Below are 14,884 nucleotides of genomic sequence, written 5' to 3'. Positions count from 1 at the left end.
AGAACAGATCCTACTGTTTTAATACTGAGAGAACAGATCCTACTGTTTTAATAGTGAGAGAATAGATCCTACTGTTTTAATACTGAGAGAACAGATCCTACTGTTTTAATACTGAGAGAACAGATCCTACTGTTTTAATAGTGAGAGAATAGATCCTACTGTTTTAATACTGAGAGAACAGATCCTACTGTTTTAATACTGAGACAACAGATCCTACTGTTTTAATACTGAGAGAATAGATCCTACTGTTTAAATACTGAGAGAACAGATCCTACTGTTTAAATACTGAGAGAACAGATCCTACTGTTTAAATACTGAGAGAACAGATCCTACTGTTTTAATAATGAGACAACAGATCCTACTGTTTTAATACTGAGAGAACAGATCCTACTGTTTTAATACTGAGAGAATAGATCCTACTGTTTTAATAATGAGACAACAGATCCTACTGTTTTAATACTGAGAGAACAGATCCTACTGTTTAAATACTGAGAGAACAGATCCTACTGTTTTAATACTGAGACAACAGATCCTACTGTTTTAATAATGAGAGAACAGATCCTACTGTTTTAATACTTTTGGGATTTTGGGGGGATTTGTCTCATTTGATTTACACAACATACCTACCACTTTGAAGATGCAAAATAGTTTTTATTGTGAAACAAGAAATAAGACAAAAAAAAACAGAAAACTTGAGCGTGCATAACTATTCACCCCCCAAAAGTCAATACTTTGTAGAGCTGCCTTTTGCAGTAATTACAACTGCAAGTCTCTTGGGGTATGTCTCTGTAAGCTTGGCACATCTAGCCACTGGGATTTTTGCCCATTCTTCAAGGCAAAACTGCACCAGCTCCTTCAAGTTGGATGGGTTCCGCTGGTGTACAGACATCTTTAAGTCATACTACAGATTCTCAATGGATTGAGGTCTGGGCTTTGACTAGCCCATTCCAAGATATTTAAATGTTTCCCCTTAAACCACTTGAGTGTTGCTTTAGCAGTATGCTTAGGGTCATTGTCCTGCTGGAATGTGAACCTCCGTCCCAGTCTCAAATCTCTGGAAGACTGAAACAGGTTTCCCTCAAGAATTTCCCTGCATTTAGCACCGTCCATCATTCCTCCAATTCTGAACAGTTTCCCAGTCCCTGCCGATGAAAAACATCCCCACAGAATGATGCTGCCACCACCATGCTTCACTGTGGGGATGGTATTCTAGGGGTGATGAGAGGTGTTGGGTTTGCGCCAGACATAGCATTTTCCTTGATGGACAAAAAGCGAAATTTTTGTCTCACCTGACCAGAGTACCTTCTTCCATATTTTTGGGGAGTCTCCCACATGCCTTTTGGCGAACAACAAATGTGTTTGCTTATTTATTTCTTCAAGCAATGGCTTTTGTCTGGCCACTCTTCCGTAAAGCCCAGCTCTGTGGAGTGTACGGCTTAAAGTGGTCCTATGGACAGATACTCCAATCTCCGCTGTGGAGCTTTGCAGCTCCTTCAGGGTAATCTTTGGTCTCTTTGTTGCCTCTCTGATTAATGCCCTCCTTGCCTGGTCCGTGAGTTTTTGTGGGCGGCCCTCTCTCGGCAGGTTTGTTGTGGTGCCATATTCTTTTCATTTTTTAATAATGTATTTAATGGTGCTCCGTGGGATGATCAAAGTTTCTGATATTTTTTTATAACCCAACCCTGATCTGTACTTCTCCACAACTTTGTCCCTGACCTGTTTGGAGAGCTCCTTGGTCTTCATGGTGCCGCTTGCTTGGTGGTGCCCCTTGCTTAGTGGTGTTGCAGACTCTGGGGCCTTTCAGAACAGGTGTATATATACTGAGATCATGTGACAGATCATGGAGACACTTAGATTGCACACAGGTGGACTTTATTATGTGACTTCTGAAGGTAATTAGTTGCACCAGATCTTATTTAGGGGCTTCATAGCAAAGGGGGTGAATACATATTCACACACCACTTTTCTTCTTTTTTTGAGAGAGAGAATTTTTTGAAACAAGTCATTTTTTTCATTTCACTTCACCAATTTGGACTATTTTGTGTATGTCATTACATGAAATCCAAATAAAAATAAATTTAAATTACAGGTTGTAATGCAACAAAATAGTTGATTTAATGGTCTTACAGTTGATTTAATTATATAATGTACTACGGTTGATTTAATAATATTATGTACTACAGTTGATTTAATTATATTATGTACTACAGTTGATTTAATGGTCTTATGTACTACAGTTGATTTAATTATATAATGTACTACAGTTGATTTAAGGGTCTTATGTACTACAGTTGATTTAATTATATTATGTACTACAGTTGATTTAATTATATAATGTTTTACAGTTGATTTAATTATATTATGTACTACAGTTGATTTAATGGTCTTATGTACTACAGTTGATTTAATGATATTATGTACTACAGTTGATTTAATTATATTATGTACTAGAGTTGATTTAATTATATTATGTACTACAGTTGATTTAATGATATTATGTACTACAGTTGATTTAATGATATTAGGTACTACAGTTGATTTAATTATATTATGTACTACAGTTGATTTAATTATATTATGTACTACAGTTGATTTAATGGTCTTATGTACTACAGTTGATTTAATTATATAATGTACTACAGTTGATTTAATTATATTATGTACTACAGTTGATTTAATGTTCTTATGTACTACAGTTGATTTAATTATATTATGTACTACAGTTGATTTAATTATATTATGTACTACAGTTGATTTAATTATATAATGTACTACAGTTGATTTAATTATATTATGTACTACAGTTGATTTAATTATATTATGTACTACAGTTGATTTAATTATATTATGTACTACAGTTGATTTAATTATATTATGTACTACAGTTGATTTAATGGTCTTATGTACTACAGTTGATTTAATTATATAATGTACTACAGTTGATTTAATTATATTATGTACTACAGTTGATTTAATGTTCTTATGTACTACAGTTGATTTAATTATATTATGTACTACAGTTGATTTAATTATATTATGTACTACAGTTGATTTAATTATATTATGTACTACAGTTGATTTAATTATATAATGTACTACAGTTGATTTAATGGTCTTATGTACTACAGTTGATTTAATTATATTATGTACTACAGTTGATTTAATGGTCTTATGTACTACAGTTGATTTAATGATCTTATGTACTACAGTTGATTTAATTATATTATGTACTACAGTTGAATTCATTATATAATGTTTTACAGTTGATTTAATTATATTATGTACTACAGTTGATTTAATTATATAATGTTTTACAGTTGATTTAATTATATTATGTACTACAGTTGATTTAATGATCTTATGTACTACAGTTGATTTAATGATCTTATGTACTACAGTTGATTTAATTATATAATGTACTACAGTTGATTTAATGGTCTTATGTACTACAGTTGATTTAATGATCTTATGTACTACAGTTGATTTAATGATCTTATGTACTACAGTTGATTTAATTATATTATGTACTACAGTTGATTTAATTATATTATGTACTACAGTTGATTTAATTATATAATGTTTTACAGTTGATTTAATTATATTATGTACTACAGTTGATTTAATTATATAATGTTTTACAGTTGATTTAATTATATTATGTACTACAGTTGATTTAATGATCTTATGTACTACAGTTGATTTAATTATATAATGTTTTACAGTTGATTTAATTATATAATGTTTTACAGTTGATTTAATTATATAATGTTTTACAGTTGATTTAATGATCTTATGTACTACAGTTGATTTAATGATCTTATGTACTACAGTTGATTTAATTATATTATGTACTACAGTTGATTTAATGATCTTATGTACTACAGTTGATTTAATTATATTATGTTTTACAGTTGATTTAATTATATTATGTACTACAGTTGATTTAATTATATAATGTTTTACAGTTGATTTAATTATATTATGTACTACAGTTGATTTAATGATCTTATGTACTACAGTTGATTTAATGGTCTTATGTACTACAGTTGATTTAATTATATTATGTACTACAGTTGATTTAATTATATTATGTACTACAGTTGATTTAATTATATTATGTACTACAGTTGATTTAATTATATAATGTTTTACAGTTGATTTAATTATATTATGTACTACAGTTGAGTTAATTATATTATGTACTACAGTTGATTTAATGGTCTTATGTACTACAGTTGATTTAATGGTCTTATGTACTACAGTTGATTTAATGATCTTATGTACTACAGTTGATTTAATTATATTATGTACTACAGTTGATTTAATGATATTATGTACTACAGTTGATTTAATTATATTATGTTTTACAGTTGATTTAATTATATTATGTACTACAGTTGATTTAATTATATAATGTACTACACTGGTTTTTATGTAGGCCTCCTGTTTATGTCAGATGTCCTTGAGTGCCCTAAAAGGTGTCAGCCAAATAAAAAATATTACTATTTTATTATAAATATTTATGTCCATCAGTCTGTACCATGTCTGACTCTTCTCCTCTCCTCCCCCAGCGATGTCCCATCTGAACGGCCAGCGGCTGCACGGTAAGGTGATCAGAGTGACCATCTCTAAGCACCAGACGGTCCAGCTGCCCAGGGAGGGACAGGAAGACCAGGGCCTCACTAAAGACTTCAGCGGCTCCCCGCTGCACCGCTTCAAGAAGCCTGGATCCAAGAACTTTCAGAACATCTTCCCTCCCTCTGCCACCCTCCATCTATCCAACATCCCGTGAGATTCACTATACCTCCCTCCTCCCCCTCTCCAACTATACCTCCCTTCTCCCCCTCTCCAACTATACCTCCCTCCTCCCCCTCTCCAACTATACCTCTCTCCTCCCCCTCTCCAACTATACCTCTCTCCTCCCCCTCTCCAACTATACCTCCCTCCTCCCCCTCTCCAACTATACCTCCCTCCTCCCCCTCTCCAACTATACCTCTCTCCTCCCCCTCTCCAACTATACCTCCCTCCTCCCCCTCTCCAACTATACCTCCCTCCTCCCCCTCTCCAACTATACCTCCCTCCTCCCCCTCTCCAACTATACCTCCCTCCTCCCCCTCTCCAACTATACCTCCCTCCTCCCTCTCTCCAACTATACCTCTCTCCTCCCCCTCTCCAACTATACCTCCCTCCTCCCCCTCTCCAACTATACCTCCCTCCTCCCCAACTATACCTCCCTCCTCCCCCTCTCCAACTATACCTCCCTCCTCCCCCTCTCCAACTATACCTCCCTCCTCCCCCTCTCCAACTATACCTCTCTCCTCCCCCTCTCCAACTATACCTCCCTTCTCCCCCTCTCCAACTATACCTCCCTCCTCCCCCTCTCCAACTATACCTCCCTCCTCCCCCTCTCCAACTATACCTCCCTCCTCCCTCTCTCCAACTATACCTCTCTCCTCCCCCTCTCCAACTATACCTCCCTCCTCCCCCTCGCCAACTATACCTCCCCCTCTCCAACTATACCTCCCTCCTTCCTCCTCCCCCTCTCCAACTATACCTCTCTCCTCCCCCTCTCCAACTATACCTCCCTCCTCCCCCTCTCCAACTATACCTCCCTCCTCCCCCTCTCCAACTATACCTCCCTCCTCCCCCTCTCCAACTATACCTCCCTCCTCCCCCTCTCCAACTATACCTCCCTCCTCCCCCTCTCCAACTATACCTCTCTCCTCCCCCTCTCCAACTATACCTCCCTTCTCCCCCTCTCCAACTATACCTCTCTCCTCCCCCTCTCCAACTATACCTCCCTCCTCCCCCTCTCCAACTATACCTCCCTCCTCCCCCTCTCCAACTATACCTCTCTCCTCCCCCTCTCCAACTATACCTCTCGCCTCCCCCTCTCCAACTATACCTCCCTCCTTCCTTCCTCCTCCCTCTCGCCAAATATACAGAGACTATACTCCTTCAGTATACTGTATAGGCTGTATTCCTGCAGTATACTGTAGAGGCTGTACTCCTGCAGTATACTGTATAGGCTGTACTCCTGCAGTATACTGTATAGGCTGTATTCCTGCAGTATACTGTATAGGCTGTATTCCTGCAGTATACTGTAGAGGCTAGGCTGTATTCCTGCAGTATACTGTAGAAGCTGTATTCCTGCAGTATACTGTAGAGGCTGTACTCCTGCAGTATACTGTATAGGCTGTATTCCTGCAGTATACTGTAGAGGCTGTATTCCTGCAGTATACTGTAGAAGCTGTATTCCTGCAGTATACTGTAGAGGCTGTACTCCTGCAGTATACTGTATAGGCTGTATTCCTGCAGTATACTGTAGAGGCTGTATTCCTGCAGTATACTGTATAGGCTATATTCCTGCAGTATACTGTAGAGGCTGTATTCCTGCAGTATACTGTAGAGGCTGTATTCCTGCAGTATACTGTAGAGGCTGTATTCCTGCAGTATACTGTAGAGGCTGTATTCCTGCAGTATACTGTAGAGGCTGTATTCCTGCAGTATACTGTAGAGGCTGTATTCCTGCAGTATACTGTAGAGGCTGTATTCCTGCAGTATACTGTAGAGGCTGTATTCCTGCAGTATACTGTAGAGGCTGTATTCCTGCAGTATACTGTAGAGGCTGTATTCCTGCAGTATACTGTATAGGCTGTATTCCTGCAGTATACTGTATAGGCTGTATTCCTGCAGTATACTGTAGAGGCTAGGCTGTATTCCTGCAGTATACTGTATAGGCTGTATTCCTGCAGTATACTGTATAGGCTGTATTCCTGCAGTATACTGTAGAGGCTAGGCTGTATTCCTGCAGTATACTGTAGAGGCTGTATTCCTGCAGTATACTGTATAGGCTGTACTCCTGCAGTATACTGTAGAGGCTAGGCTGTATTCCTGCAGTATACTGTAGAGGCTGTATTTCTGCAGTATACTGTAGAGGCTGTACTCCTGCAGTATACTGTAGAGGCTGTATTCCTGCAGTATACTGTAGAGGCTGTATTCCTGCAGTATACTGTATAGGCTGTATTCCTGCAGTATACTGTAGAGGCTAGGCTGTATTCCTGCAGTATACTGTAGAGGCTAGGCTGTATTCCTGCAGTATACTGTAGAGGCTGTATTCCTGCAGTATACTGTAGAGGCTGTATTCCTGCAGTGTACTGTAGAGGCTGTATTCCTGCAGTATACTGTAGAGGCTGTATTCCTGCAGTATACTGTAGAGGCTGTACTCCTGCAGTATACTGTAGAGACTGTACTCCTGCAGTATACTGTAGAGGCTGTATTCCTGCAGTATACTGTAGAGGCTGTATTCCTGCAGTATACTGTATAGGCTATATTCCTGCAGTATACTGTAGAGGCTAGGCTGTACTCCTTCAGTATACTGTAGAGGCTGTATTCCTGCAGTATACTGTAGAGGCTAGGCTGTATTCCTGCAGTATACTGTAGAGGCTGTATTCCTGCAGTATACTGTAGAGGCTGTAATCCTGCAGTAAACTGTAGAGGCTGTATTCCTGCAGTATACTGTAGAGGCTATATTCCTGCAGTATACTGTAGAGGCTAGGCTGTACTCCTTCAGTATACTGTAGAGGCTGTATTCCTGCAGTATACTGTAGAGGCTAGGCTGTATTCCTGCAGTATACTGTAGAGGCTGTATTCCTGCAGTATACTGTAGAGGCTGTATTCCTGCAGTATACTGTAGAGGCTGTATTCCTGCAGTATACTGTAGAGACTGTATTCCTGCAGTATACTGTAGAGGCTGTACTCCTGCAGAATACTGTAGAGGCTGTACTCCTGCAGTATACTGTAGAGGCTGTACTCCTGCAGTAAACTGTATAGGCTGTATTCCTGCAGTATACTGTAGAGGCTGTATTCCTGCAGTATACTGTAGAGACTGTATTCCTGCAGTATACTGTAGAGGCTGTATTCCTGCAGTATACTGTAGAGGCTGTATTCCTGCAGTATACTGTAGAGGCTGTATTCCTGCAGTATACTGTAGAGACTGTACTCCTGCAGTATACTGTAGAGGCTGTATTCCTGCAGTATACTGTAGAGGCTGTATTCCTGCAGTATACTGTAGAGGCTGTATTCCTGCAGTATACTGTAGAGGCTAGGCTGTACTCCTTCAGTATACTGTAGAGGCTGTATTCCTGCAGTATACTGTATAGGCTATATTCCTGCAGTATACTGTAGAGGCTAGGCTGTACTCCTTCAGTATACTGTAGAGGCTGTATTCCTGCAGTATACTGTAGAGGCTGTATTCCTGCAGTATACTGTAGAGGCTGTATTCCTGCAGTATACTGTAGAGGCTGTATTCCTGCAGTATACTGTAGAGGCTGTATTCCTGCAGTATACTGTAGAGGCTGTATTCCTGCAGTATACTGTAGAGGCTGTACTCCTGCAGTATACTGTAGAGGCTGTACTCCTGCAGTATACTGTAGAGGCTGTATTCCTGCAGTATACTGTATAGAGGCTGTATTCCTGCAGTATACTGTAGAGGCTGTATTCCTGCAGTATACTGTAGAGGCTGTATTCCTGCAGTATACTGTAGAGGCTGTACTCCTTCAGTATACTGTAGAGACTGTATTCCTGCAGTATACTGTAGAGGCTGTATTCCTGCAGTATACTGTAGAGGCTGTATTCCTGCAGTATACTGTAGAGGCTGTATTCCTGCAGTATACTGTAGAGGCTGTATTCCTGCAGTATACTGTAGAGGCTGTATTCCTGCAGTATACTGTATAGGCTGTATTCCTGCAGTATACTGTAGAGACTGTATTCCTGCAGTATACTGTATAGGCTGTACTCCTGCAGTATACTGTATAGGCTGTATTCCTGCAGTATACTGTATAGGCTGTATTCCTGCAGTATACTGTAGAGGCTGTATTCCTGCAGTATACTGTAGAGGCTGTACTCCTGCAGTATACTGTATACTGTACAGTATACTCTATACAGTATACTGAGGCTGCAGTATACTCAATATGGCAGCTATATGTCTACAGTATGCTACTACCACAAGAAGTATCACCAGTTGAAGGAATAGTTAAGGGTTAAAGAGCTCACGTCTAACGCTGTTCCTTTGTTTCGTCCTCCTCTCCCACCGACAGTCCGTCTATAACAGATGACATCCTGAAGGAGCTGTTTGCCGGGACTGGATACACAGTCAAGGCCTTCAAGTTCTTCCAGTACGTTCTCTTTCTGACACTTTACTTCCTCATTACTTCAGCATCACACAAAGGACAAACTGCACTTGACTTTTGTAAGACAATTTCTCTGATGTTCACAGAGATCACGTTTGTAGTTTTTTAATTTCACTTTTATTTAACGAGGCGGGTCAGTTGAGAACAAATTCTCATTTACAATGCCGGCCTACACCGGCCAAACCCGGACGACGCTGGGCCAAATTGTGTGCCACCCTATGGGGACTCCCGATCACGGCTGGTTGTGATACAGCTTGGAATCGAACCAGGGTCTGTAGTGACACCTCTAGCACTTAAAGGCAGTGCCTTAGACCGCTGCGTACCTCGGGAGCCATCCAAACACTGTACTTGTGCACGTGACAACAGAAACTTGAGTGTCGGCTCAAACGCAAAATGACCTTTGAACCCCCTAGAGTTGATGTCCCCGCTCCCGCGGAAATCTAAGTAGCATAATAAAATCCCCATAAAAATATGCTAGTTAAAGCTAGAGATATCTTTTTTTTGGTGTGCATTGGATGAATCTCAATCCACCGCATCTGCTGATGTTGCACTCCCGCATCTGCCGATGTTGCACTCCCGTATCTGCCGATGTTGCACTCCCGCATCTGCCGATGTTGCACTCCCGTATCTGCCGATGTTGCACTCCCGCATCTGCCGATGTTGCACTCCCGCATCTGCCGATGTTGCACTCCCGTATCTGCCGATGTTGCACTCCCGCATCTGCCGATGTTGCACTCCCGCATCTGCCGATGTTGCACTCCCGCATCTGCCGATGTTGCACTCCCGCATCTGCCGATGTTGCACTCCCGTATCTGCCGATGTTGCACTCCCGCATCTGCCGATGTTGCACTCCCGTATCTGCCGATGTTGCACTCCCGCATCTGCCGATGTTGCACTCCCGTATCTGCCGATGTTGCACTCCCGCATCTGCCGATGTTGCACTCCCGCATCTGCCGATGTTGCACTCCCGCATCTGCCGATGTTGCACTCCCGTATCTGCCGATGTTGCACTCCCGCATCTGCCGATGTTGCACTCCCGTATCTGCCGATGTTGCACTCCCGCATCTGCCGATGTTGCACTCCCGTATCTGCCGATGTTGCACTCCCGTATCTGCCGATGGTACACTCCCGTATCTGCCGATGTTGCACTCCCGTATCTGCCGATGTTGCACTCCCGTATCTGCCGATGGTACACTCCCGTATCTGCCGATGTTGCACTCCCGTATCTGCCGATGGTGCACTCCCGTATCTGCCGATGAAGGCGAAGAGAGTTGGAGCTGTGTTTGAGCTTCACACTAATATGTCCCCTATGTGGAAAGGTGAGACTCTCAGGAACACGTAAGTTTAATGATTGTAGTCCCGTGTGGCTCAGTTGGTAGAGCATGGCGCTTGCAACGCCAGGGTTGTGGGTTCGATTCCCACGGGGGACTAGTACAAAAAAAAAAAAAGTATGTATGTACTTGTAAGTCGCTCTGGATAAGAGCGTCTGCTAAATGACTTAAATGTAAGTCTGTTGTTTTGCTCTAGGACGCCCACAGGCCTCGTCTGAAGGTCCCGTGGTACCAGTTGAAAAAAACTAATGGAATTATTTAAAAAAATATATATATACTTCAAGGGGTCTTAAAAAGTCAAATAGTTAAATTATCCTTGCTATGACCTTCTTAAAACAATTCCATATAGATTCGTAGAACCCCCTCCTCCATCGGCTTACACAGGGCTTACACAGGGCTTAGACAGGGCTTACACAGGGCTTACACAGTACTTAGACAGGGCTTACACAGGGCTTACACAGTACTTAGACAGGGCTTACACAGTACTTAGACAGGGCTTACACAGGGCTTAGACAGTACTTACACAGGGCTTAGACAGGGCTTACACAGGGCTTACACAGTACTTAGACAGGGCTTACACAGGGCTTAGACAGTACTTACACAGGGCTTAGACAGGGCTTACACAGGGCTTACACAGTACTTAGACAGGGCTTACACAGGGCTTAGACAGTACTTACACAGGGCTTAGACAGTACTTACACAGGGCTTAGACAGTACTTACACAGGGCTTAGACAGGGCTTACACAGGGCTTACACAGTACTTAGACAGGGCTTACACAGGGCTTAGACAGTACTTACACAGGGCTTAGACAGGGCTTAGACAGGGCTTACACAGGGCTTAGACAGTACTTACACAGGGCTTAGACAGGGCTTACACAGGGCTTACACAGTACTTAGACAGGGCTTACACAGGGCTTAGACAGTACTTACACAGGGCGTAGACAGGGCTTACACAGGGCTTAGACAGTACTTACACAGGGCTTAGACAGGGCTTACACAGGGCTTACACAGTACTTAGACAGGGCTTAGACAGTACTTACACAGGGCTTAGACAGTACTTACACAGGGCTTAGACAGTACTTACACAGGGCTTAGACAGGGCTTACACAGGGCTTACACAGTACTTAGACAGGGCTTACACAGGGCTTAGACAGTACTTACACAGGGCTTAGACAGGGATCGAACCCGGGTCTGTAGTGATGCCTCTAGCACTGTGATGCAGTACTTTAGACCTCTGGAGGCCCCCGCAAATTGATTTTAACAAACAATTGGTCCCCCCCAAAAAAATTCAGCCCTCCGTTAAATTTCAAAATCCCGATGTGGCCCTCAAGCCAAAAAGTTTGCCTGCCTCTGGCTTAGACTGTTTAGTGACAAATACATGTAAAACATGTTTCCTGATCTTTCTTATATCTCTCAGATATAGGACAGACACTTCAGAACAAACTTCCTTTACATTTTTGTTTTGGGGGGGGGGGGAACTATCTGTTGTTCCATGTAGTGAATCTGTTATTCAGTGCATTTATATGGGCTAATAGCAGTAAGGCCAAATACAATTTTTCCTAAAATATATACACTACCGTTCAAAAGTTTGGGGTCACTTAGAAATGTCCTTGTTTTTGGAAGAACAAAAACAGGGATGATCAGATAAAGGATTGTTTGTCTAGAAATCAATTAGGCAAAGACAACTAAAGGTGTTAACCCTCCACATTACCAAGACAACTAAAGGTGTTAACCCTACACATCTATCTAGACAACTAAAGGTGTTAACCCTCCACATCTATCAAGACAACTAAAGGTGTTAACCCTCCACATTACCAAGACAACTAAAGGTGTCGACCCTCCACATCTATCTAGACAACTAAAGGTGTTAACCCTCCACATCTATCTAGACAACTAAAGGTGTTAACCCTACACATCTATCTAGACAACTAAAGGTGTTAACCCTCCACATCTATCCAGACAACTAAAGGTGTTAACCCTACACATCTATCTAGACAACTAAAGGTGTTAACCCTACACATCTATCTAGACAACTAAAGGTGTTAACCCTCCACATCTATCCAGACAACTAAAGGTGTTAACCCTCCACATCTATCCAGACAACTAAAGGTGTTAACCCTACACATCTATCCAGACAACTAAAGGTGTTAACCCTCCACATCTATCCAGACAACTAAAGGTGTTAACCCTAAACATCTATCTAGACAACTAAAGGAGTTAACCCTCCACATCTAGAGACAACTAAAGGTGTTAACCCTACACATCTATCTAGACAACTAAAGGTGTTAACCCCACACATCTATCTAGACAACTAAAGGAGTTAACCCTCCACATCTATCTAGACAACTAAAGGAGTTAACCCTCCACATCTATCTAGACAACTAAAGGAGTTAACCCTCCACATCTAGAGACAACTAAAGGTGTTAACCCCACACATCTATCTAGACAACTAAAGGTGTTAACCCTACACATCTATCTAGACAACTAAAGGTCTTAACCCTCCACACCTATCTAGACAACTAAAGGTCTTAACCCTCCACATCTATCTAGACAACTAAAGGTGTTAACCCTACACATCTATCTAGACAACTAAAGGTGTTAACCCTCCACATCTATCTGTAATTGCAAACAAAGGTTTCTGTACCAAATATTAAGTTCTGCTTTTCTGATGTATCAAATACTTATGTCATGCAATAAAATGCAAATTAATTACTTAAAAATCATACAATGTGATTTTCTGGATTTTGTTTTAGATTCCGTCTCTCACAGTTGAAGTGTACATATGATAAAAATGACAGACCTCTACATGCTTTGTAAGTAGGAAAACCTGCGAAATCGGCAGTGTATCAAATACTTGTTCTCCCCACTGTATATATGTACAGTTGAAGTCGGAAGTTTACATACATCTTAGCCAAAATACATTTAAACTCCGTTTTTGAAGTGCACCAGTCCCTCCTGCAGCAAAGCACCCCCACAACATGATGCTGCCACCCCCCACAACATGATGCTGCCACCCCCCACAACATGATGCTGCCCCCCCCAACATGATGCTGCCACCCCCCACAACATGATGCTGCCACCCCCCACAACATGATGCTGCCCCCCCCACAACATGATGCTGCCACCCCCCACAACATGATGCTGCCACCCCACAACATGATGCTGCCACCCCCCACAACATGATGTTGCCCCCCCACAACATGATGCTGCCACCCCCCCACAACATGATGCTGCCCCCCCACAACATGATGCTGCCACCCCACAACATGATGCTGCCACCCCCCACAACATGATGCTGCCCCTCCACAACATGATGCTGCCCCCCCACAACATGATGCTGCCCCCCCACACAACACGATGCTGCCCCCCCACAACATGATGCTGCCACCCCCCACAACATGATGCTGCCACCCCCCACAACATGATGCTGCCACCCCCCACAACATGATGCTGCCCCCCCACAACATGATGCTGCCCCCCCACAACATGATGCTGCACCCCACAACATGATGCTGCCCCTCCCACAACATGATGCTGCCCCCCCCACAACATGATGCTGCCCCCCAATACATGATGCCCCGCCCCCACAACATGATGCTGCCACCCCCCACAACATGATGCTGCCACCCCACAACATGATGCTGACCCCCCCACAACATGATGCTGCCCCCCCCACAACATGATGCTGCCCCCCCACAACATGATGCTGACCCCCCCACAACATGATGCTGCCCCCCCACAACATGATGCTGACCCCCCCACAACATGATGCTGCCCCTCCACAACATGATGCTGCCCCCCCCCACAACATGATGCTGCCACCCCCCACAACATGATGCTGCCCCCCACAACATGATGCTCCCCCCCACAACATGATGCTGCCACCCCCCACAACATGATGCTGCCACCCACCACAACATGATGCTGCCACCCCCCACAACATGATGCTGCCACCCCCCACAACATGATTCTGCCCCACCCCACAACATGATGCTGCCCCCCCACAACATGATGCTGCCACCCCCCACAACATGAGGCTGCCACCCCCCACAACATGATGCTGCCCCCCCACAGCATGATGCTGCCACCCCACAACATGATGCTGCCACCCCCCACAACATGATGCTGCCCCCCCACAGCATGATGCTGCCCCCCACAACATGATGCTGCCACCCCCCACAACATGATGCTGCCCCCCCACAACATGATGCTGCCACCCCCCACAACATGATGCTGCCACCCCCACAACATGATGCTGGCACCCCCCACAACATGATGCTGCCACCCCCCACAACATGATGCTGCCACCCCCCACAACATGATGCTTCCCCCCCACAACATGATGCTGCCACCCCCCACAAC

The 14,884-nt window shown here is 43.0% G+C and overlaps 1 protein-coding gene and 1 non-coding gene across 5 annotated transcripts in view; both read left to right on the top strand.

Moving 5' to 3' along the window:
• Positions 1-14,884, top strand: part of LOC129810550 (polypyrimidine tract-binding protein 3-like) — a 111,001-nt gene that overhangs the window by 89,770 nt on the left and 6,347 nt on the right. For all 4 annotated transcript variants that reach the window (XM_055861159.1, XM_055861179.1, XM_055861168.1 and 1 more), the window contains exons 12-13: positions 4,572-4,788; positions 9,099-9,176. In XM_055861159.1, coding sequence (XP_055717134.1) covers positions 4,572-4,788; positions 9,099-9,176 — 295 coding nt within the window. The remainder of the gene's footprint in view (positions 1-4,571; positions 4,789-9,098; positions 9,177-14,884) is intronic.
• Positions 10,548-10,621, top strand: trnaa-ugc (transfer RNA alanine (anticodon UGC)). Its single transcript has one exon. It is a non-coding gene; the product is annotated as a tRNA-Ala (tRNA).

Source organism: Salvelinus fontinalis, chromosome 2 (assembly GCF_029448725.1).
Source record: "Salvelinus fontinalis isolate EN_2023a chromosome 2, ASM2944872v1, whole genome shotgun sequence".
Classification (NCBI taxonomy): domain Eukaryota; kingdom Metazoa; phylum Chordata; class Actinopteri; order Salmoniformes; family Salmonidae; genus Salvelinus; species Salvelinus fontinalis.
The sequence above is the reverse complement of the archived record's forward strand: the minus strand, read 5'-3'. Positions and strand labels throughout refer to the sequence as shown.